Source organism: Vicugna pacos, chromosome 19 (genome assembly GCF_048564905.1).
Source record: "Vicugna pacos chromosome 19, VicPac4, whole genome shotgun sequence".
Lineage (NCBI taxonomy): Eukaryota > Metazoa > Chordata > Mammalia > Artiodactyla > Camelidae > Vicugna > Vicugna pacos.
The window spans coordinates 33,491,937-33,513,255 of NC_133005.1; the positions used below are offsets into that span (position 1 = coordinate 33,491,937).

At 39.4% G+C, this 21,319-nt stretch overlaps 1 protein-coding gene and 1 long non-coding RNA gene across 2 annotated transcripts in view; one reads left to right on the forward strand and one right to left on the reverse strand.

The window, feature by feature from the left end:
- Positions 1 to 2,391: 2,391 nt before the first annotated feature.
- LOC140687438 (uncharacterized) lies at positions 2,392 to 2,871 on the reverse strand. Its single transcript, XR_012061760.1, has 2 exons — positions 2,652 to 2,871; positions 2,392 to 2,529 (listed from the first exon to the last, which is right to left on the reverse strand). It is a non-coding gene; the product is annotated as an uncharacterized lncRNA (long non-coding RNA).
- Positions 2,872 to 2,951: 80 nt separating this feature from the next.
- The window catches only part of STK4 (serine/threonine kinase 4), a 76,230-nt gene continuing 57,862 nt past the window's right edge, over positions 2,952 to 21,319 (forward strand). Inside the window, exons 1-5 of the mRNA XM_006202502.4 lie at positions 2,952 to 3,078; positions 8,133 to 8,213; positions 14,215 to 14,343; positions 16,842 to 16,956; positions 20,692 to 20,856. Of these exons, the coding sequence (XP_006202564.1) occupies positions 3,044 to 3,078; positions 8,133 to 8,213; positions 14,215 to 14,343; positions 16,842 to 16,956; positions 20,692 to 20,856 (525 nt within the window). The 5' untranslated portion in view covers positions 2,952 to 3,043. The remainder of the gene's footprint in view (positions 3,079 to 8,132; positions 8,214 to 14,214; positions 14,344 to 16,841; positions 16,957 to 20,691; positions 20,857 to 21,319) is intronic.

The following is a 21,319-nucleotide window of genomic DNA, read 5'->3' on the forward strand; positions in this document are numbered from 1 at the left end:
ATAAGGAAAACAACAGTAATGCAATAGAAAGTGACCACGTGGGTACTTTTTAGGCAAGGGGCAATGGGGAAGGCCTCTTGGAGAGACTAATAATTGAACTGAGACCTGAAAAGATTTAGGCAATTGCTTTTTCAGAGAGTTAGCAAGTATAAAGGCACTTAGGCTAGAAACTGCTATCTGGTCATCTAGAGACAGTCATCTTATGAAGGAAAGCACTTACAGATTGACGTGATATTTTGCTGAGGGAAACTTCAGCTTATCTTCAGCCTCATCTGACTTCACTCTGTGTCCCAGTTAATACTTCAATTTTTAAAAACTGCTTGTTGCGACCAGTGCACATTAAGCTGTTTCTCTTCCTTTCTAAACTTTGCTTATGCTTGCCCCTCTTCCTGGAATTATTTTCCACTTTTTTTTTCTTGCCTAATCCCAATTCAACCTATAATCAACTCAAGCATCAATTCCTTCATCATCTCTCTCTTCTGCTCCTATAGCTTTTGGGTTTTATTCCTAATTTAGCACTTATACTGTGATTGTCAGTGTCAATGAAAATTAATCAAAAGCCAATCTACAAAAGAAGTGGAAAATTTTATTTGAGCCATAATATAATTTGAGGATTATAACCCAGGAACAGCATCTCAGAAAGCTCTCAGAACTGTTCTACCCACTATAAGTCTTTTGAGATAGAGGACTGTACATTAAATGATGTATTATTAACAGTTACACAGTGCAGATCTAAGTGCCTATTATGGCCCCTTATAAGATCAAGAAGAAATGTTATCTTTTAAGTTGTCTTGTTGATGCTAGGAGAATGTTGTTCTTTATGGTAAGCAGGTGTTTCTGCTGATGGGGGAGGTTTGGTTGATGCAAAATGTAGATACACAATGCACAGTAGGGGGAAGAGAGGAGGCCAAAGGGCAGAGCAAATTTTTTATGTTTAAAATTTTCTTGTCTTGCTATAAAATATGAATTTTATTTCACATCAGTCTACAGTTTTTCTCAAAGATTGTGAAGTCTTTAAAGGCAAGAAGGAGGTCTTTTTTATCTTCCTCTCCCTAAGCCTAACAGGATCTGGCACCCAACATGCACTTATAAATGTCTGTTGACAAAAACTTGGTCTCTGCTATCAGGTATTTAGTTATACAGTTGACCCTTGAACAAGGAAGGGGTTAGGGACACCAGCTCCTGCACAGTTGAAAATTCGTGTGTAACTTTACAGTTGGCCCTCCTTGTCCAAGGTTCTGCATCTTTGGTTTCAACCAACCTTGGATTGTGTAGTACTGTACAGTATGCATTTATTTTAAAAAATCCACAAGGACCCATGCAGCTCAAATCTGTGTTGTTCAAGGGCCAACTATAATTATTTGTGTAAATCCATAACCCAAACAGACCGTAAACTTTCTGAGCGTTGGATGGCTGTTCCACCTGAATCCTCTCAGCCCAGCAAGAGCAAAGAATGAATACTTAGTGTGGTGGGGAAACCGAATGGGAAACGCGCACTGCTAGTTATCTACTCAACAACCTCCATCTTTACTTCCGGAAGTCTGAATATTGCCTAAGATTCTTCTGGCCCAGGAAATGAATCGAGATTTCTCTAAACCAATCACAATATCTCATTCTCTTTTGCCAGTGATTGGTCAAGGGGTGAGCATGTGACCTTGACCTGGCCAATGAGATAAGAGGATGTGCGCTGGGTAGAGATAATTCTTACTTCATAGGGTTTTGAGAATTAACTGACAGTCTAGATTTGTTCCTGGCACATATCAGAGTCTCAATAAATGTTTTCCTCCTGTCAGGAGAATGGCCCCATTACTTCATTTTTAGCATATGGAGTCCCAAAGTTGGGTAACTCTGAAAGGTGGCTGCTCAGGTGTTAAGTTCTGTCGTTGGCATACCTTTAGGGAAAGCCAGACAATTAAAAACAGCGAGAAGTTGCTTTGCGTCAATTTTCTCCTGTAGCTTTCTCTGTGAGGAAATTGTGTGGCATCTTCCGTTTTCTTAACACTCATTGATGGCGGCGGCGGCAACGGAGGATTGACGAATTTCCCTAGCTGGAACTGGAGCTGTAGTGGAGAGGAAGCTCTGACTCTCCTGCCCAACCAGAGGCCACAGTGGTTGTCCAGTTTGGTGGTGCAGGCTCTGGAATCAGACCCATCTGGATTTAAATCCCCAAACCTATATACTTTTAGCTTTGTGATCTTCACCTCTCTGACCTTATAAAATCAGAGTAATAATAGTAGTTACCTTACAAGGTCGTTAGGAATATTAATTAAGTTAATACTGGCAGAGCACAAGAGAACGTGGAAAGTGGTGTCAACTAATATAATAGATAAGATTGGGGATAACGTTACAGGCTTGATATGAGGATTAAATTAAGTAATATATGAAAGCAAGTACATCGTAAGAGTTTAATAAACATTATTTTTACGTCCACAAACTGACTCAAGGGTGAGGCTGTTAAGAGGGTGAGGCAATTTGCAGGCTGATGTTCTGTGACATCCAAGGAGAGGTGATGCACGTTCCAGCCTCCACCTGGAACAAGAATTCAACCAGGTAAGAACGGTAGAAAACCACAAATACCTGCAGGAGTCCCTGGAGCAGCGCTTCCCAGGAATCCCGTAGAACTTGGCTGGTTAAGAATCGACAGTTCTCACCACGCCGGCACTTAGCAAGAAGTCTTAGTATCTTCCCCTGAAAATTGAGGGGCCGGGTCTAAGGCAGAGATGGGTTCCCGGTCTGGGCCCGGGTGTCTTGGGCGAACACCGTCGCAAGAAACAACGACACCGTCTGGATTCGGGCTGAGGACACCGCAGGGAGCAGCCGCCTCCGCTCCTTAGCTCCGGGTCATCGCCCGGGGGCATCACGTGAGCTCACCGCGCCACGTGACCCAGGCCCGGCCCTCACGGCCCCGCCCCGCTCCCCGCTCCGCGCGCCGCTTCCGGTAGGGGCGGAAAGCGGAAGTGTGGGAGGGTCTGCGGGGCGGGCTTGGGGAGGTCCTGGGGGAGGATGGAGCAGTGAGCGGGTCTGGGCGGCTGCTGGCAGCGCCATGGAGACGGTGCAGCTGAGGAACCCGCCGCGCCGGTGAGGGACCCCTGGCCAAGAGGAAGGGGGTGGGGGAGGGAGAGGCGGAATCCGGTGGAGAGGAGACACAGGTGTGCGAGCCCCTTGAAGGGATGGATCTGCGGGGCGAGGAGACCCCGCTGATAGGGCACCTGCTGAATGGGGGACCTTTGGCGGATGGGGGTTCAGCCGATGGGGGATAAACGTGGGGTTAGTTAGGGAGACTGCTTGCTGTGGAGGGACATCCAAGCAGAAGAGAGGATTGCTGAGGGGAGGAGTTGCTGAGGAAGGTAGGGACAAGTTAGAGAGAGCACCTGCTGAGGGCGGGGGCCACTGGGTGAAGGCTATACTAGAAGGGATTCAATGAGGTAGAGAGGATGCTGGAGCAGGATGAGAACCTCCGAGGGGATCTGTCCATGGGATGGGTCGGGAACAAACAGAGAGAAAGGGTGGATAGACTTTATAAGGGAGAGAGTCCCACCCGAGGGGTGCAGTGGGGAGGATCTGTTGAGGGGAAAATCTTTGCGCCTGAAGCAGAAGATGTACCAAGAAAGGTTGACGGTCTAGCAAGGGAGGCTTGATGGAAGACAGCATTTAGGAAGATGTTTTGGGTAGTGCCCCCACTCTAGGATGATGATGGCACCTTTCATTTCTGATGTCCAGTCTCTTCCTAATTTTCCTCACATCCAACATTGGGATGTAGATAAGGAAGTAAGAGAATATTTTTAAGATGGGCAAATTGAGGCCCAGAAGAGTTGAGACCCAGTCCTCTGTGTTTCCTTCCTTGCTCTAAGTCTGGGTCACTGGACCCAGCCAGACTGTGCCCTTTTCAGGCCTCTATTGTTTTGTATCAGCTCCAAATTCTACTGCTACCTGGAATTGTTTTAAAAGTCAAGATCAGGGAGATGGCTGATCCTAGAAATTCTGATCTCTTGGGTTGGTTGCAGTCGTATCAATGGTTTGCTCTGTGGACACCAGGGTCTTCTATCAGTCTGCCACATCTGGAGAAATATCCAGAGTAGAGATTGAGGTGCTAGTGCAGTTAGCGTCTATTTCACAGAGACCTCCGACTTCCTGCAGCCGAATGAGCTCTAAAGTAGGAAGTGCTCAGCGTGCGGGAGTGCAGGGCAATGAAGAGGTGAAGAAAGGGGTTGACAGCCTGGGCTGCCTGTTGGATTTGTTTAAAGTGCACAAACAGTGCAGAAGGCAAATGGCAGGCTGGGACAGACTCAGTTCACCCTCCTGTAGTGTGTTGAGACTGAAATTAAATGATTATTACACTCATAGCACTTTCTGGGTGCCATTCTCAGTACTTTCCTGAGAACTATATGAATTTACCAATATTTGACCGTTTTTAATCTATAAAAATGGTGGTTTCATATGGTTCAACTTATCATTTGACCCTCACAACAATCCTATCACCTGTATCTCTATTTCACAGGTGTTGAAACTGAGGCACAGAGAGTGATTTGCCAGAGATCCCACAGTTACTAAGTGACAGAACTGGGATTTTAATCCAAGCAGTCAGGTCCAAAGTCCATGCTCTTAGCTGCTTCACTCTGATGCCTCTCTGGAAGTACCCCTGTTTGACAGGGCCTTTGTGCATTTTTTGCTATAAGACTATAGGTCCAGTTGTAAAAGTACACTGGCTGTTTTTCTTTCTGAAATATATTCGTTCTTTCTCTGAGGCCCTGGTTTCATTGAAAAGAGAATTAGGAATCTGAGTTTTGTTTTTGCCTTTGCCTTGTATTGTACAATCTTGGGCAAAAGAGTAAGGCTTTTTGGTTTTTGATGCACTCATTCCTGTGCCTTTTGGTTTTTAAAATTTTTATTAAATACGCAAGAGAAAAGCATTGCAGGGCTTAATTCTTGAAGGACTGGTGTTTTCCTGATCATCACAACTGGTGATCTGCCTCATTTGCAGCCGATTAACTTTATTACCATTTGTATTGCTTTGTTAGGACTGCCATGTCAGTTTCACAGACTGGGTGACAACAGATATTTATCTTCTCACAGTTCTGGAGGCTGGATGTCTGAGATCAAGTTGTCAGCAGGGTTGATTCTTTTGAGGCTTCTTTCCTTGCCTTGTAGATGACTGTCTCCTTCCTGTCTTCACATGGTCTTCCCTCTGTACCAGTTTGTGTCCTCATCTCCACTTATAAGGACACCAGTCATGCTGGATTAGGGCCCGCCCATTTGACCTCATTTTTCACTTTAATTACCTCTTTAAAGGCCTTATCTCTAAATACAGTCACATTCTGAGGTATGGGGGGGGGTCACATCCTTAACATGAATTTGAGAGGGTGGAGGGGGAGACACACTGATTTTATTATCATTAAAAAAAATGTACTTATCTTATATATTTGTTGTAACCCACATCAAATTCTGTATGGAAAGAGGGATAGTTATATATAAATAAAATGAACCTTACAAGAGTTCTACGATGGGAGAAAGAGGTTTGAGAGTTAGCCAAGCCTGTGAGTAACTACTTCATAGACATCCTTATTTGTGTTTGGAAAGATAGTAGTATCTTTTCAGAGATTCAGACGGCATGCGTTTCCAACAAGGGATGGCGATCCCAATGCAGGAAATGATCTCTGTGTTCATGAGTTTGACATTTGTGTGTGACTAAGTGAATGGTGATGGATTAAAGTTGATGGTTTACATAGGAGTTTATGATTTTAAAAAGTGAGTTGCCATGCATTTCCGGGATGCTGGCCATCCACGTGGCCATCTGACTTAGGAGAGGAGCATCCACCTGTATCTGGTCCATGGAGGCTGTGCTGGCCAGGCCTGTTCGGTTATTAGCAAGCAGTGAAACTACGTAGGACCTGGGGAAGTACAGCTGGGAGGGCTGACTCATCAGAGTTGGGCTGTTTGGTTATAGTGCTTCTTCCATGAAGACTCACCGTAGAAATCTTATGTGTTGATAACACAGTAATACTTTTAGAGGCGGGCAGAGAAGGTAACTAGTTTTATTTATTTACTTATTTATGTACTTACTTACTTATTTAACAGAGGCACTGGGGATTGAACCCAGGACCTCATGCATGCTAGGCATGCACTCTACCACTGAGCTATTCCCTCCCCTCCCCAACACAGTCATACTTTTCGGGGTGAAATTCTTTTTTATCTTGAAGCCTCACAAAGATTGCCGAGAAAGGTTTATGATTCTCCTCATTACATTCATTAGTCCATTTACCGAATGTTTTTGTTGACCACCTGTGGGTTATCAGGCACAAGAGATAAAAAGATCCTTTAGTCCTCGGACCAAAACCAAACAAAAGCCCACTTAGATTGTATCTGAGCAGTCATATAAAGTTTGTCTGTCAAAGTATTATCGGAGGCTCACAGCTGTCTCTCATGGCAGCGGCCTGTTTCCTTTGTTATGCTGTGGTCTCCATAATGGTTGAAATAGAGTTTTGCGTATTATAAACCACAACTCAACACTTCAAAGGAACATGTTTGATCTTCCTTTATATAAACTGTTTATAAAACTTTAATGATACTTGAGAAATGAGGTATTGTCCATTGTTTATGTAGTTATAAACTCAGTGCTTCACCAAAAAACCCCACGGGTTATGAGATATTCATTCTCGTTTCTGAGGTCACAGAAATTTCACTTCTGGAGTGGAAGAGGAGTTTCACTTCAGCTCTTTTTGTCTTGAAGCTGGAAGTTTTGGTGATGTCATTGGACTTTAATTTTTAGGACCTTTTGATTTTCAAAGGTCAGCATGGTCATTTTTTTCAAGTTACGGCAAATATTGACTTGGAACAGTTCTCCATTTCTCCAGTCTTTTGATGTTTATAAAATTCTGTAAGATTGACTTTTTGAGATCAGCATTTATTGGTAGATACACTTGATGTGTTCAGGTGTATGGGATTTGTTTGTTTGTTTGTTTGTTTTGCTTATGCTTTTGCTGTTTCCTCTAGAAAGGTACACATTTGTGTGTGCGTGTATTTTTTTTAGTTCAAGTCTTTTCTTGTAAAAATTGATATTGTCCAGTTAATTTAAACATTTTTCTTTACAAAGAAACCCTCAGAGGACTGTTGCCATATTTCACCATTTCCTGAGCTCTCTTTTCTTTGTTATGCCTTGTAGTTTCAGGAAGCCATTGTGTAGAAGATACACATACACACACACACACGCGCAGACTCACATACATATTCCTTAGCAAGCTCCTTCTTTAAGCCTATTAATAATTTTCAGAGGTCTCAGAGTTAAAAAAAACCCTATTCTTAATTTATAACCTCTCATGTTTGTCATGGTTTGTCATAGTCAGAAAAATCTGAATTATCTGGAAGTTGTGAGCAGCATATATCTTTGATTTGGGGAAATAGTCAGGTACCCGGCTGCCTGTGGGATAGTCTTTGTGAGACTGTTTGAAATGCCCAGCTGCCTGTTTTTCACTTAGGATCACATCTAAAGTTATGCTCTCTACTTTCTGTTTCTGTGATACCTATAGGATCTATGTGTTTTGACAAAATGACCAAAATCTTGCCAGTGGAGAACAAGACTCCTTTACTACGTCTTCCTTGGCCTCCAGTCTGAGCCTGTGTTTCATTTCATAGCTAAGCTTGCGTTAAACATCTTTTCTGACCAGATAGTTATGCCGTCTTAATTCCTGGAATCTCAAGATATGAATAGATTTTGAAGGTTATAGTTATTGCTTGAATCCACTCTTCAACATTCCAGCCACATGAGGACTCATTTTCTATTTAGATTCTACAGTAATAGGGTTCTCGGGACTTCTCAAGGCGGTCTAAACCATTTTAGAACAACATTTATTGTAAGAAAATTCTTACACCCATGGAACTGAAGTCAGCCTCCTGGTAGCTCGTCACCCTCTGGTCTTGATTTTGGTCATCAGGGTGACCCAGAACATGTGTACCACTTCCGTAGAACCACCCTTCAGCTTCCCTTAAAGGTCTGTTCACTTGGCTTTATTGTCATCTACTAGTAAAGACTTTGTAGAGAAATTCCTAAGGTGCTAATTATAAAAGAAATAATGCATTTTGTGTTCTAGTTGCTAGCAAGTAAAATGTATTTTGTATTTATATTTCTTCATTCACAGGCAGTTGAAAAAGTTGGATGAAGATAGTTTAACTAAACAACCAGAAGAAGTGTTTGATGTCTTAGAGAAACTGGGCGAAGGGTGAGTGTACAGAAAATATGGGTGGACTAGTGGGTCCCAGTCTTTCTCCTGCCCCGACACCAGGGGGATATGAACCTTTGTCATGACAATTAATTTGCAAACCTAAGGAGAAGAAAGGGGAATGTTGCGTAGCAGCACTCTTCTGGGTGGGATGGGAGGTAAACTTACGGTTTGGAATGCCCTTTCCCTCTTCCTGCAATCACTACTATAGACAGATTCAGTGATCCTGGCCTTTTGAACAAGACGGACATCTATTGTTTTCGCTCTTGTAAAATCTGTGGTTTGTATGACTTTATCTATTTAACAGATAATACTAATCAGTTTGTACTTCATTTAAAAATTTTTATTAATCAGACATATTTTTAATTTTTTGTTCATGGCTTTTGAGAGATATGGAATAACTTGTTTTATTTAAAAAACAATGAGGGAGGGTATAGCTCAGTGGTAGAGTGGTAGAGTGGTTAGCATGCACGAGGTCCTGAGTTCAATCTCCAGTACCTCCATTTAAAAAAAAATTACTCAAAAATAAATAAACCTAATACCCCTCCCCCCCAAAAAAAGAAGGGAAAAAAGAATGTATAAAAATAAATGGAATTCAGTCTTTTAGTTAGTACAGCTTTGTGAAATACAGTACATAAATCAAGGACTGTTCCTGCCTTTACAGCTTCCTAAGAGATCCAGAATCCCACGTTGGGAACCAATGGACTTCTTGAAACACAGATTTGTAAATGAGTTACTAATGAAATACTATTTGGTAACAGATAATAGTGGACATCACTGGCTTTCATGATAACAATGAAGGTTCCATCATAATTTTTTGTACTTTTACATGTATTTTTTATTTAATCTTTGTATGTTTCTTTCTTTTTCTGTAACGACCAAGACATGAAAATATTAGAGACATTCTTTCTGAAGTTTTTATTCTTCCTTTTTAAATAGGTAACCAAGTCATATGATTCAAAATCCAAAAAGCATAATGTGTACAATGAAAAAAATCTGCCTCCTATTTCTATCTCTCAGCCACCCAGAAGCAACCAGTATAGCAGTTTTTTATGGATTCTGCAGAGATTGTTTATGCCTATATAAGCAAATAATCATGTGGGTGTGTGTTTGTATATTTTTAAAAAATCTCTTAGGAATACTTCTGATTCAAGAGAAGTCCTGAAATATCAACTTATAAAATGTCTATTGTCTAATTAATATATCTTCTTTCAAATAGGCTTTTATGCATCATTAGATTATTTTGGAGTTTAGTGTTTTTTTATGCCTAATATAGACAGCACAATGTTAAACCCAATCCTGGATCATGTGGGATAGGTTTTCATGGATTATCTCCTCGTAAAAAACATTAGTCATCATCTTTTTGTAAGTTGGAAAAAAACTCTTTGGAAGCAAGCAAGAGATCAAGCAGAGAAGGGAAGAAAAAGATGACACCAGCTGTGCTGCGAAAAGACAAGTGCAAGATGAATCTGAAACCACAAGCTGACCTGGCGTCATTAAAGGTAAGGGAAGAAAAAACAATCCCTCTGTGTCTCTTGCCTGCTGTTTTCAGCTTTAGCTTGAGATCCTAGCTTGATATCCCTAGGTATTTTCCTCAAGGCAGAGTTCGAAGCCCTTAATCTCATCATGCTCATAGGTTATACTTGAAATAAGCTAACGAGTGATGGGCATAAGTGATTATGTGTACAACTGACTTGTTTCTTTCATCTTTAACAAAAGTACGTAGACTGAAGTCAGACATATCTGGGTTAAAACTCTTGCTCCACTGTTTATTGGTCATAAGAAACAAGTGAGCCTGAGCAAATTGCGGAATATTTTGAAGCTTCGCAAACCTGAGCTATGAAGTGGGGATACTGGCATCTCCCTTACACGAGAAAATGGGAGTAGAGTACTGGGTACAGCTCTTGTCCCCTGATAAATGCTCAGTGAACGGCAACTATTACTATTTTATTTTTAAATATATCAACTGAAACATTTTTCAGATCTTCTTCTGTTAAATCAAAGTTAAGTCTTAAGTCTTAAAGTATATTTAGGTGTTCTTGAAGGGAGCTCTGTTTGGGTTGATTGGGTTTGGGGAATGTCACAAGAAAACTACAAGTAGAGAATTACCAGGAATATAAAATAAGGAAAAACTAAGCTAATTATGATTATTTTAAATTGTATTTTAGATCTATGGCTGTCTTCATTAAGGATCCTGGAAATTTCCCTGTAAAATATCACCAGGGAGAAAACACATAAGGCTTCAAATCATCCCGTGTTATTACCATATTGTTCTTTTAAGTGATACCACAAGTGCTTGGATTTCTGTCATCCCAATTGAATGAGCCTGAACAAGCTTTATTTAACTAGTGGAATCCCAAAGCAAGACCTGCTCTGCACTTCCTTTCCAAACACAAACTTGCCACGCCATCCTTACCTGATTCTGGAAAATGAGTAGATCGTAAGCTCTCCCCGCCTTGCGCCTTGTGAAGTGAGCTCTGGCTAAAGGATTGTATGGGATTCCTGAGGCTGCAGCCCTGCATTTTGAGGAAATCATGTGGATCTGTGGCAGAGCAGAGCCAAAGCTCCAGACCAGGATGAATGGACAGCATTTGGAAAGTGTTTTGAATTAGAGCCTACCACCTTTTTTCCTTCTGTTATATTTGAAGTTTTATGCATTGACTTACTATGTTTTTATCATAGGATAACAAAAACATCTTGCCCATGGTTTCCTAGCTGGTGAATAGTATTGTTAAGACTTGTGTCTGGTTGATTTGGCCTCAGATGCTGTATGATTTCTATTTTTCTACATTGACCCTTGCCTTGTATAGCTTGGGTGAAACACTTACTTCTCCGCCATCTTTGCTCTCTGCCAGTTCAAATTCATTGAGTCACTGAAGTTTTTGTTGTAGGGAATCAAGTTTTAAGGGACCTGCCTATAAGGTAGCATGATTGCTGAAGCCTTCTAAATCATCTGTACTGTAAGTGCAGTCTGTGGAATCATGAATCCTAATAGTTCATTTGAGCTCTTGGAGTTTTCTTTGCTGTCAAGATAGCATAGTGGGCGTGGAGGGTGTTCTGATCAAGACTGCTGAGTAAGTGCATGCAAAGACCTCTCCTTTTGATTTCAAACATATATGAATAATGAATGAAAATTAATTTTTTATATATAAGAATACATAGCCAGCTACAGACCAGGGATGGAAAAGGTAGCTGTAATGAGGAGGGTAAAGCATGCCCTGCCCTTGCCGTGAGATTATAGGTGGGCTTCCTGTGTGAGGTTGTGCTGTCGTTTGCTGTGGCCTGGGGAAACAGCAGAGGGACTGGGCTGACTATAGGAACTGGGCCTGGACTGCTTTCAGTTACGGTATCTTGAGGAACAAAACCCCCAAATCCTCGTGCAAGACCTGGTTTAAGTTGTACGGCCCAGGTGACTGGGCGAAGGGAACCATGGTACCTTCATGACATCATGAAACACTCTTGACAGTGGGCATTATGTAGAGGAAAATTATTCAAAATGAAAGGAAACCCATACAAGGAGATCTACTGCCATGAGATAATCAGCAGACCTAACAAGCAGGAGAAAACTCACAGCCAAGGAAGCAGAAATAATGGAGCAGTCTGAAACAGGATTTAACATTTGTTTATGATTTTCAAAAAGATAAAAGGAGGGAATCACATCCTTAAAAGAAGAACATGAGATTATTAACATAAACATTTAGCCCCAAGAAAAAGAAAAAAGTTGGGAATCTTGACGATGAAAATACAATAATTGATGTTCTAAAGCCCAGTAAATTTCAGGACAAGCTGAAAAGAGAATTTGTGAATTGAAAGCCAGAAATGAGACTGATCACAAAAGCCAGGACAGAAATATCGTGTTGGAAACCAGGAAGACAGCACGAATTGAGGGGGTCCAGGATCGGTCCAATAGGAGCTGTACAAGGAAATATTAGAAGAGATAGGAAATACTGAGAATTTTCCAAACTCAGAGAAAGACATGTGCCTTCAGATTGAAGCAGCTTAGAAAGTGCCAACTAAATCGACTCCTAGTAATAGTACAGTAAAATTATGTAATATTAAGGGCAAAGAGGAAATCTTAAAAGCTACAGAGAGATTACCTATGAAAAATGATAATCTGGTGATAACTGACTTCACAACAATAGAAGCCGGAAAACAGCAGTAAAAGTGCTGAGGGAAAGCTATTGTCAGAGAATAATTCTCCATTCAGCAAAACTCATTCCAGTGTGAAATAAAGACATTTTCACATATGTGGGACCTAGGCTATCAAGAATAACTTTGGATGAAAGTAATAGAATACCCATCTAACAGCGGCTAACCGAAAAGGGCATTTAATAACCAAGTAACAATAAATCTGGAATAAAGATTCCAGAATGGCTAATTGGCTTGATAATGGTTTAGCATTTGCGTAATTCTCATAGTCTCAAGATGGCCATGTTTGTTTCAAGCATCATGCCTCACATGATAGTGACCAAAGCAGAAAAGGAAGAGGCAGTTAACAATGGACTGCCTAGTTTACTTCTCTGTTATCAGGGAAGAAAGTCTTTCCCAGAGACCCAGCAGCAGAATTCCCTTCAAATTTCATTGGCCAGAACTAGGTCATATGCTTCCTACTAGTTCAGTCACTGGCAGAAGGAAGTAGAAATCCTGTGACTGGCTTGGTCCCCCTGGGACTAAGCATTTGCCACCCTCACAAATCAGGGGGTTATCATATCAAGGAGGAAGAGTCAGTGGTTAGATCTCCCACACATGGTCAGCAGTTGCCTTTCTCTGGCAAAAAAAAAAAGTTCTATGCAAAATTTAAGAATCATAATACTAGTTTTCCCCGTGTGAGGGATTCTGATGGAATGGAAATTTTTTATGTGCTCTGCATAGACTTTTTGAAGACTTTTATGTTACTTTCACATTGAAACAGTTCTTGAGCATCTTTTTGTTAGCTAGAGCACTCAACAATTTTGATGTATTAGTTGACACTCTAATCTTTTCTTCACCAAGGCAGTATGAAGAAGCAGGTGTATTTGGGAAATATGAAAGACAGTTTACTCATTATTTCACTGCCAGCTGTCAAGGATTTCAATGAAAATATAACCTATGTAAGATGATGATGATAATACATTTAACCATCACAATTGCTTTGTAGTTAGTATTTTTGCCATGAGAAAATTGAGGCACAAGGTTAATAATATGTCTGTAAATGATAGCTAGTATGTGATATGGTAGGACTCCAATCCTGGGTGTTTAGATTCTAAATCTACTGCTCTGTTAGCACCCAAATTGAATGGATACATAAGCTTTTTATTTATTTTGATAATAAACTCTTAAGGAAAGATGGAGAAAAAAGGCAAAAAGAATTTGTATGTGCTCTGTTCACCTGATACTAGCATTAAAGAGGCTTACAATTATAGTTTCCATCATATTTTAAGTATTATTGCAAGTAAGAGGAGCAGGGTCTAAAAGACGTGGTACTAGGGTGAATACAAGGAAACAAAGACCCCCATTTTTGTGCCCCAATGTAGATGTGGAGAGAATGTAAGCTTTATATTCTGATACACCTGTATTTATATTGTGAACTGACTACTTATTTATCACTTCTGTGACCTTGGGCAAGTCACATAACGTCTCTGAGCCTTTTCACATTTATCTGTAAAATAGAAATAATGACCCTCTTCTCTGCTTTTTGGTAAGGGTGAACCTCAGATGATGCACAGTTTCTAGCAGACATCAGACATGCAGTACATGGTAGCTACTATAATTATTATTATTATTTCATACTAATACATTCAGTAAAATTTAAATGTGGTTTTTAAGGTACCATTTTGTGGTAGTTCTCTTACTGACAATTTTTTTCCCGAAGTACTTTAGCTATCTCAGTTTTGCAAGTGTAACTAGGGATATATGTCTTGGGCACTTAAGGATATAAATTAGAACTGTGAGTTGCTTGTGTTTTACCACTTTTTGTCTCTTGGCTTTGACTTTATGAATGTTCTCCTTCCCCCAATTATAGGTCCTATGGCAGCGTCTACAAAGCTATTCATAAGGAGACCGGTCAGATTGTTGCTATTAAGCAAGTCCCAGTGGAATCAGACCTGCAGGAGATAATCAAAGAAATCTCTATAATGCAGCAATGTGACAGGTAAAGGTATCTGGTGTTACCTTGGAGATAACCTGGTTTTGAATTTGCTGTGATTATTTAGAGCTTGACACTTGGAATTGCATTTACTTAGATATTTTGCAGAAAGGAGAGCTTAGTGGAATCACAATGCATGTTCTTTTCAGAAAAAAATGAAAAAGCTTGTGTGTTTAAGTAGCTAAACTTTCATAGTTTCTATTTTTGCATAGTTTTGTTTTGTTTTTTTCAAAACTAGGAAGAAGAGGCAAAGAGGCAGAAGGTGGTGTGGCTAGCCTTTTTTTTTTTGATAATGATCTCTCTTACTTCCTATTGAGAAAACATTTCTGCAGAGACAGCTAAGAAGAGATAATTTAAATGCTTTTAGCTCCAGAAACCTTAGACTATCAAATGGCCCTATAGAAAGAGAACACTCATTTATGTATTACTGTTCGGTTCGTTCCATCAGAATTTTAAGAAATTATTCAAGCTAAGAGTAGTTAAGCATTTTATTTTTGAGGAACTAAGATTTGTCAAATGCTGCAAGCAGGAAGTCAGGCCAACAGGCGACCGCAGAAAAGCACGTGGTTTGCTCTGAAGTTCCGTGACAGCATGGGAGGTCACTGCGATGGCGCATCCTTCCTCAGTTTAGATTGGAGAGAAACACGAACTGAGGGGCAGTGCCAGCTCCAGAGAGTTGAAAGCAGAATGAGAACATCTTGCATCCTGAGGCTGCCTTCATCCTTCTGAAGCTCTTTTGATCAGCAGAACAACTTGGTACCTCCTGTTTGTAAAGCTTCCACATTAAGGCTGGTGGGGCTCCCTGCTGGCAGACTTGCCCAGGAGCCCTTAGGTCTTGCAGACTTGTGAGTGCAGTCACTTCTTTTCTCCCTCCCTCCCATTCTTTTATTCTGTACACTTTTGTGGTTGCTCTCTGCTGGATAAAAGTCCTCCTATTTCTTGATTGGATGGAGCAGAGTAAGGTAGTTTTTCTTGTCTTCCTTCCACATTATGGAAGCTTTTTCCAGTTGGCAAATTGGAACTTTGCCACTTTCGATAGACTGTGCAAGAGCTGTGTTCCAAACAGGGTTTGCAAATGTCTGTAATTAACGAAGAGATATTTCGAAGCGCCTACTCTGTGCTAAGCACCGTAAGAAATACAAAGAAATACAGGGCAGAGTGCGGGTCCTCTTGGAGTTTATAGACTTTAATTAGACAGGCCAGGCTTATATAGGTACAGGAAGATCTAGTTGACAATACATGGTTGCATAGAATGTATTCCAACAGTAAGTACCTGACAGTAATTGCCTTGTAGAGGCATTAAATGCTATAGAAATTTAGGGAAGGGAGAGCAGATGTGATGATTTATATCTTAAGAGAATTATTCATTCGTTTCTTCATTAATGTTCATTTTGTGAGTGTGTGTGGTTTTTCCCTGCTGTGCTTGTTATTGGCATGTTTCCCAAGGATGAAGAAGCATTTGAAATTCTGAGAGTTAATGAAGCTGAGATGGTTTTAGCATCTTCAGTTACTGTTTTATGCAATATTTAGCCCTGGTAACAATCTAGCTAGTTAAAGCTGGTAGCTTCAGAGGATGGATTATTTCATTTTCATGAGAGGTTTGACTTTTTTTCTGAAATCTCTCTCTTTTTAAAAAAAATATTTTATTTATTGTTGTATTATTTATTTTATTTTGGTAGCAGGGGAGGTAATTAGGTTTATTTTTTAGAGGAGGCACTGGGAATTGAACCCATGACCTCGTGCGTGCTAAGCGTGCACTCTACCACTTGAGCTATATACCCTCCCCCCGAAACCTCTCTTCAAGCCCCCAAATTCCAAGTCTGATCTGAATATTTTTTCTTTATAATAATAGGTTGTAGTGTGATTTTTATTTTTTTCTTATTATAAAGTTTATGTGACTTCTTGGGAAAATGCAAATAAGAAAAAGAAAACCACTTTTCCCTTTGGAGAAATAATCATTGTTAAATACAACTTGGTATGCACATCCTTCCATATCTGTTTTTGGAGTTACACTGTGCTTACTATTATGTAACCTGCCTTTTTTGGTTTATTTTTTTGGGAAACAGTATCTTCTCATATGATCAAGTATTCTTCTATAACATTTTCTGTGGCTTCATGGTTACTCCATTATATAGATGCTTTATTATTTCTTAAATAAACTCCCTAATGTTGGACATTAAGGTGGTATCAAAATTTTCTCTTTTATAGACAGTACTGTGATGTTAACTGTTTCTTTTTGTGTATCTGTAATTCTTTTCTTAGGATGAATCATAGACTTAGAAATTCTGGGTTAAGGGACCCACACAATTTTTGCACTATTATTGTTTATTGCCCTCCAGAAATCAAGACTATTTTACATTCTTATCAAGAGGGTGTCCATTTTAACCTTAAATATGGATAATTGGTCTTTTGAGCTGAGATATTAATTTTTATGTATTTAGCAGCATGAATTAGTAGAGATGTTTGAAGGCTGTTCCGCTAATTTGTATTCTCTCTCTCTCTAGCCCTCACGTAGTTAAATATTATGGCAGTTATTTTAAGAACACAGACTTGTGGATTGTGATGGAGTACTGTGGGGCTGGGTCTGTTTCTGATATCATTCGATTACGAAATAAAACGGTAAGTTTGCCTTCTAGGAGAATGCAGCTGAGCTGGTCTCTTACACCATCTTCTTCTCTCCGCTTTTTATTCATGTGCACTGTCTGACTTCTGATGACTGTCAAATTTCCCCCTTTCAGTCGTTCTTTCCCCCTCTGCTTTTTGATGTCTCCTAAATGTGGGAGTTGTGATACCAACCACCCCAATCCAGTGAAATACTTTGCTTATTTCTTACTCAGGAGAAAAATTACTATCAAATCTTGGTTAAGCAATGAGTTCTGAGTGTTTAAATTTGGCATGTGTAAAATTTCTCCTCCTACCCAGCATGTCACAGATTAACTTTCACTAAATCCTCGTAATCAGAGAATATTCTCTGTGAAGGAAGATTTACTGTTACTGTGATTGCTGGGATAAAAGCTAGGAGTCGTGGGCTCTAGTCTGGGTCCAGTCACTTAAACTCTTTGTCTGTTCATTCAGTAAGTATTTCTAGAACCCTGTTCTAGGCCTCAGGGGTCCAGTAGTAAATAAGACAACGACCCTGCTCTCATGGCAGTGCATTTTCTAGTAGGGCAACAAAAAGCCAATTAATGGTAACCAGAAAATAAATACCAGATGGAGATAATTGGTGTGAAGAAAAAGAGTGAGGATAAAGTGATGGAGCGTGCTCAGTGGGCTACCTGAGAGTAGATGGTTGAGAAAGATCACTCAGGGAGCTGACATTTAAAGTAAAACTTGAATTACCAGAAGGAGCTATGAGTTCTAAAAGAACATTCTTGGTATGGGAATGACCAGTGCAAAGACCCTGAGGCTGGAATGAGTTTGGCATGTTTCAGATCTGGAAAGAAGGCCACTGTGACTGGAGGGGACTAGGTAAGGGGGAAGCTGCAGGAGATGAGGTGAGACAGGGCTGGAATCTGTTGGGTGTTGTCGGCCATGACACTGAGTTTGAATTTTATTCCAAGTTTAGTGAGAACCCATTCTAAACAAGTGAATGAGCCATCTGATATACATTTTTAAAAAGATAACTGGCTTCTGTTTGGACTGTATATGAATGAGTAGAAACAGGGGATATGTTAGCCTTTAATTTTTGTTTTGTTTTCTTTTAATAAGGAACATAGGAACAATATACCTATATTAAGTATATGTAGAATTTTGAAAATTAATTTTGTTAAAATCATGAGGTGCTATACAAATTATGAGGTGGGACTATTTTATTTTATTTTTTATTGAAGTGTAGTTAATTCACAATGTTTCACATGTACAGCAAAGCAGTTCAGTTATACATGTATGTATATATATTTTAGATTCTTTTCCATTATAGCTTATTACAAGAAATTGAATATAGTTCCCTGTGCTATACAGTAGGTCCTTATTGTTTATCTGTTTTATATACAGTAGTATGTATCTGTTACTCCCAAGCTCCTAAGGTAGGAGTATTTTAAAACTCAGTATAACTTGGATTATCCATACTACTATATGCTTCTCTTAATTTACATTATTCAGAGTTAGCATGCTTGTCTAATTAAATAGCAAATTCGTTAACTGGGAATCTTTAATTATTATGTATTATTTTGTGATATGTTTTAACTCTGCATTGTCCAGCCTGGTACTCACTAGCCCCTGTGGTTACTGAGGACTTGAAATGTGTCTAGTCTGAATTAAAACATGCTGTAAGTATAAAATGCCAGATTTTGAAGAATTATTACCGAAAAAAGAACATAAAAAATCTTTTTTTGTGTGTGTATTGGAATAATAATACTTTGAATAAATATGGTTAAGTAAAATATATTATCAAAATTAATTTTGCTTCTTTTTTTTTTTTAATGTGGCTCCTAGAAAATTGAAAGTTCTATTTCTGGCTCACATTATATTTCTATTGGGCAGTGCTGCCTTAATTGATCAGCCCAGCTAGTTAGAAGAAGGAGTCAGTAAGCAAGTCACGAGCTTTGTTCTCTTTGGTCACAGAAGGTACCACAGTCTCTCACTTGCCATTGTGCCAATAGTGTTTGCTTGGATTTTAGTGAAAGCTCTGCCACTTGTTAGCTCTGTGACCTTTGGCACAGATTACTTGTCTGTGTTCAGTTTCGTTGTCCATAAAATGGTGATGATAACAATAGTACCTACCTCATTGAATTTTTATAAAGATTAAATGAGATTATAAAAATAGTGTCTAGCATAAATAAAAATGCTTAATAGTTGTTAGCCATTTTTGATACTATTAGCATAATGCCTGGCTCATAATAGATGCTTATTAAATATTTGGTGATTGATTGATAGTATAATAGTTACTAAACCATGTGTATTCTTGCATGCCTTATTATATCATTTGATTTTCATGACAGTCTTGATAAAAGGTGATTTGCATATTTGATAGATTGAGAAACTGAGACTAAGCGACATTAGATAACTTGCTTAAGACACACAACTAGAAAGTAGAGCCAAGAGTGAAAAAAGAGATTTTTGTAATCCAAATTTCATATTTTTTTGCACCACAGCATATTCCCTTCTAAGTGTGAGTTGTTCATCATAAGGGGAACTGATTGAGAGTTTGTTGATTGAGTTTGTTTAGGACTGGGGTTGAATCAGCACAAAGTTGGACTAATCAGATATTCTGTGTCAGTCTCCAGCATTCTTGCTTACATTTATTTGTCATCATTCAAGAGCTACTGTGTGCCATGTGGCTTTCTTGGTGCTAGGGATACAATAGTAAGCAAATCAAAGACATTTTAAAATGGAGCTTATGTTTCTAATAGAGAAGACATCACTTAAATAGGTATCCACATAACGTATAACATGTCAGATGGTGATTAAGCTACGTTGACCAATACTTAGGATAAGGGGATAGAGATGATTCAGGGATGGAGGCAGCTAGTGAAGGCCTCTCTGATTTTCTGATGAGGTGACATTAGGTCAGAGACAGTGCGGAAGGGACCAAATCATACAGAAATCTAGTTGAAGACTACTGTCCCAGAAGTGGGAGTGTGTTTAGAGTGTTCAAGGAGCAGCAAGAAAGCCTACGTGGCTGAAACAGGATGAGCAAGGGAGAAAGTGGTAGAAGATGAGGGTAGCTGGGAGCCAGATCACGTAAGACCTTGGTGAGGACTGGCTTTAATTCCTAGTGACTTAGGGAGCCATTGGAGGGTTGAGAAGATCTGGCTTACATTTTAAAAGGTTCATTACGGCTGCCATGTGGAAAATACACTGTAGAAAGTCAAGGGCAAAAGCAGTGAGACCAGTTAGGAGATTATTAGAATAGTTCAGGCAAGGAGGGCATGATGGTGGCTTGGATGAGAGTCATTACCAAGGATATGGTTGCGTGTATTTTGAAGATAGAGAAGAATCAAGGATGACCTCCAGGTTCTTGGCCATAGCACCTGGAAGAATGAAATTGTCTTTTATTGAGAGAGAGAAGACTGGGAAGAGTAGAGTAGGGTAGGTAAGGAGAGGGGTGTGGCTGTGGTAGAAATAAAGAATTTGATTTTGACATGTTATGCTTAAGATGCCTGTTAGGAATTCAGTTGGAGGTGTTGTGTAGGCAAATATATTAATCTGATATTTGGGGAGAGATCTGGGCTGGAAATACAACTTTGGGAGTGAGCAGCCTAGCTATGGTAATAACAAGCTGTCAAATGCTGTTCACAAGTTGAATAAGATCTTATGTTTACATTCTAGGAAAGGAGTTGTATCAATTTTTTTTCCTTTTACAAATGTGCTTATGTGAACTAATATAATTTTAACTTCTCCTTCTTTTTTCAGTTAACAGAAGATGAAATAGCTACAATATTACAATCAACACTTAAAGGACTGGAATACCTTCATTTTATGAGAAAAATACACCGAGATATCAAGGCAGGAAATATTTTGCTAAATACAGAAGGACATGCAAAACTTGCAGATTTTGGGGTAGCAGGTCAACTTACAGTAAGTAAAAATGTTCCTTGTGTTAGTAACTTTCAGCTCTGTCTTGAGAAGGAGCTCTTTTTGTTTATTAAAAATTATTTGAAAACAAAACCAAAAAATATTGATTTAATTATATTAGTAAGAATATTGAAGAATGTACCAATAGGTTACAAAAGAGCTGGTAGATTATTTTAGATTTTTTCCTAGAGTTCAGATACCGTAGTTTAAGTTTGTTTAACTTTGACAAAAATAAAAATGAAAACCAGAAATGAGAGTAGAAGTTTAAATTCTATTGGGCTACAGCATTATGTTTATAAAAGGAGGAAAAATTAAATCTAAACTGCTTTCCTTGAATAAGACATAATGTCATCTCATTCAGCCTCCAGGTAGCAATTGCTTTACTGAAAACACTTTCCTCATTTGGTTCCAAAATGCAGACCCTTGATTTTCCTCTTACTTCAGTAGTGCACGGCAATTTAAAAAA